Consider the following 2,867-nt stretch of genomic DNA (forward strand, 5'->3'; position numbering starts at 1 on the left):
TCTCTCTCTCTCTCTCTCTCTCTCTCTCTCTCTCTGTCTCTCTCTCTCTCTGTCTCTGTCTTTCTCTTTCTCATTATTATTGCTCTCTCTGCATCGCTCTCTCTCTCTCTCTTTCTCTTTCATGCACGCACTCCCCTTCTCTATCCATTGGTCTACTCTCTCTCACCTAAAAATCAGTTTACGTTGACATGTATTCTGGTGTCCTGCTTATGAGATTGGCACTTGAGTTTGTTTTTTCGCGTTAATTTAACGTCAAATTTTGTTTAATGCCTTGAGTAAATACGGCTAACCAGAATAACATGCCACATAACATACACTTTCTTAACTGGTCATATCTAAATTGTTTACTTTTTTGTAGTTTACAATATGCCATCATTATGGGAGCAAGGCCAGGAATAAATGCAAGCCCGCAAGTTAGTTCAAAACTTGGCCGAACTTGAGTTCTCTTCAATGTTGGATAAAAGTCTACTTGATCCCCCTATTCTAAAAGTTTGTTAAAAGCTGCTTTTGCAAATGACGCCTCACTGATCCACGTGTAGAACACCACAGAGATTGGAGACCCCGGCTATGAATGAGTTCTGGCTCGATTTAGTTCATGAAGGGCTGGGGTAGACTTTTACCTAAAAGCATGCTTTAGTTTGCTTCAGGTTTGGCGTTTCGCCAAGAACCTGTTGTTACATGTATCGGTATAATATGGTCGCTTTTAAGGACGAGCGGGCTAACCCAGATTTCGGAGGTTTCCAGAAATCTTGACCTACACCAAAAGTGGGCATTGCCCTACCTATCAAACATCTATCGTCCTTATTTCTCCTCCTTCTTTGTTGCATAATGTGTTACTCTCTTGTAACACATCTATTCTTCGGCACTTACGCGCGTACATTATGACCTTATTGTGTTGCAAGTGTCGTAAAGCTCTTACTAAAACTAAACGCTCGCTGTGTTCCCACAGAGTGCGGACCCGGGTTCTATGGCATGGACTGCGCTGACACCTGTGGTCACTGCGTCGGAAACAGCACCTGCCATCACGTGACCGGGGAGTGCCTCGAGGGATGCGAACCCGGGTGGTCTGGTCCTTTCTGTGACAACAGTAAGTTACGTCCTCGGATCTACCTCTGATTTTGGGTAAAAGTAAAGTATAAACCACCCTTCTGAACTGCTTTACCGAGTGCTCAACATCTGGAGTTGTTAACAGAGTTACAGTTTGGGTTGTTACTGTCATACTTTTCTTTTACCCTGAGATCTTTTCTCTCTACCTTCTGTTTTGAAAATGTTCATCTGTTGTCCCCATATCACTGCTTTAGAATTACAAAGTTCTATCCGACATTCTGGGCGTTTTGAGTTACTAAGACCATGATGTCAGAAACTAAAATCTAAATGTTCTATACGCGCTATCAAAATCGTAAAATTATGCAGTCGTTACCAAGATATTCAGAGAATTGCATTCGGAAAAGCTTGACATGTTGTGAAACAAAAGTTACTAACGTCAAATTTCTCAAAACTAGGTACTGAGCAGATAGAACTTAATGACTCTAGGGTAGTGATGTGTCTATATTATAGTTAATTTTCCCTAGCACTGACTGACCGCTATCTTTCTTGTGTCATCGATTTTTGCTGCTGTAGTCGTTGATCCTGCTGCAGATGTTGCTGCAAATAGTTATTGTTGTTGTTGTTCCCGCTGTTGTTGGGGATTTTTTTTGTTTGTTTGTTTTTTGGGGGTGGGGTTTGGTTTGTTTGTTTTTTGTTTTTTTGGGGGGTATCATTTCCACGATGGCGGTTATTGTTCTTCTTGTTGCTGTAGATGCAATTGTCGTAATCTGGGAATCTGGGAGTTAATGCTGCTGCTGTAGCCGTTTTACCATCACAGGCCTTCCCCCCGGCCTTGCTATAAGCACGCAGACTCTACTGTCCTTCCAGGGTGTCACACAGGCGTGTACGGGGAGAACTGTCAACACACTTGTGGGCGGTGCTTAAAGGGGGCGTGTGATCATGTGACAGGCGTCTGCAAAGGTGGATGTGCTCGTGGTTTTCGCGGAGACGTGTGCAAAGAAGGTAAAGTCTTTCCCTTCTAGAATCTAGTTTACTTTCTTGCGTGTGTGTTGTGATCGTTTTTATTGACATTGCGGTTTGTTGAGGGTTGTTGTTGGGTTTTTTTGTTGGTTTTTTTGTGGTGGTTGCCTTTCGGTCTCATTCTGTGTCTCTGTTGTCTGTCTCTGTCACTGTCTGTCTGTTTGTCTGTTTGTCTGTCTGTCTGTCTGTCTTTCTGTCTGTCTGCCTCTCTCTTTCTCTCTCTCTCTCTCTCTCTCTCTCTCTCACACACACACACACACACACACACACACAGTTTTGTTCTCGTGTGCCACTTTAGACAGAATTGTTAGTTCCAAAGCAGATAAGCTAGACCTAGATCTAGTATCCAGATTTGGAAAAAATAACTTACAACCAATTCAAGGGAAAATTCGGTTGGCTTTTGTTACATCGCTCGGACTTTCGAATTATAGTCTAGTTTTTTTGTGTTTGAATATGACGTCACCGATAAGGAAAAATAAAGTCAAAGATTACTGCATGTTACTTAGAAAGGTTAATAACCTTTAGGTTAATATGATTCATGTAAAAAGGAGTACATTGGTACACCATTATGTGGATTAACTTTTTCAGAGGAAAATAAAACCATTTCCATCAAAAAGAGCCAGAGGCCCCGCCTCTTTATCCTACATAACATCTTATATTAGAGTGATATATAACTGAGGTCGTATGATTTGTTGCATGCGGAGACAGAACGGCAACGCCCCCTCCATTTTATACACACACACACACACACACACACACACACACACACACACACTCACTCACACACACACACACACACA

The 2,867-nt window shown here is 42.2% G+C and overlaps 1 protein-coding gene across 1 annotated transcript in view; it reads left to right on the top strand.

Moving 5' to 3' along the window:
- Positions 1–2,867, top strand: part of LOC101845444 (vascular endothelial growth factor receptor 2) — a gene marked incomplete at its 5' end in the record, with an annotated part of 25,134 nt that overhangs the window by 2,164 nt on the left and 20,103 nt on the right. Inside the window, 2 exon segments of the mRNA XM_035973721.1 lie at positions 950–1,087; positions 1,897–2,049. Coding sequence (XP_035829614.1) covers positions 950–1,087; positions 1,897–2,049 — 291 coding nt within the window.

Source organism: Aplysia californica, unplaced genomic scaffold (assembly GCF_000002075.1).
Source record: "Aplysia californica isolate F4 #8 unplaced genomic scaffold, AplCal3.0 scaffold01931, whole genome shotgun sequence".
Classification (NCBI taxonomy): Eukaryota; Metazoa; Mollusca; class Gastropoda; order Aplysiida; family Aplysiidae; genus Aplysia; species Aplysia californica.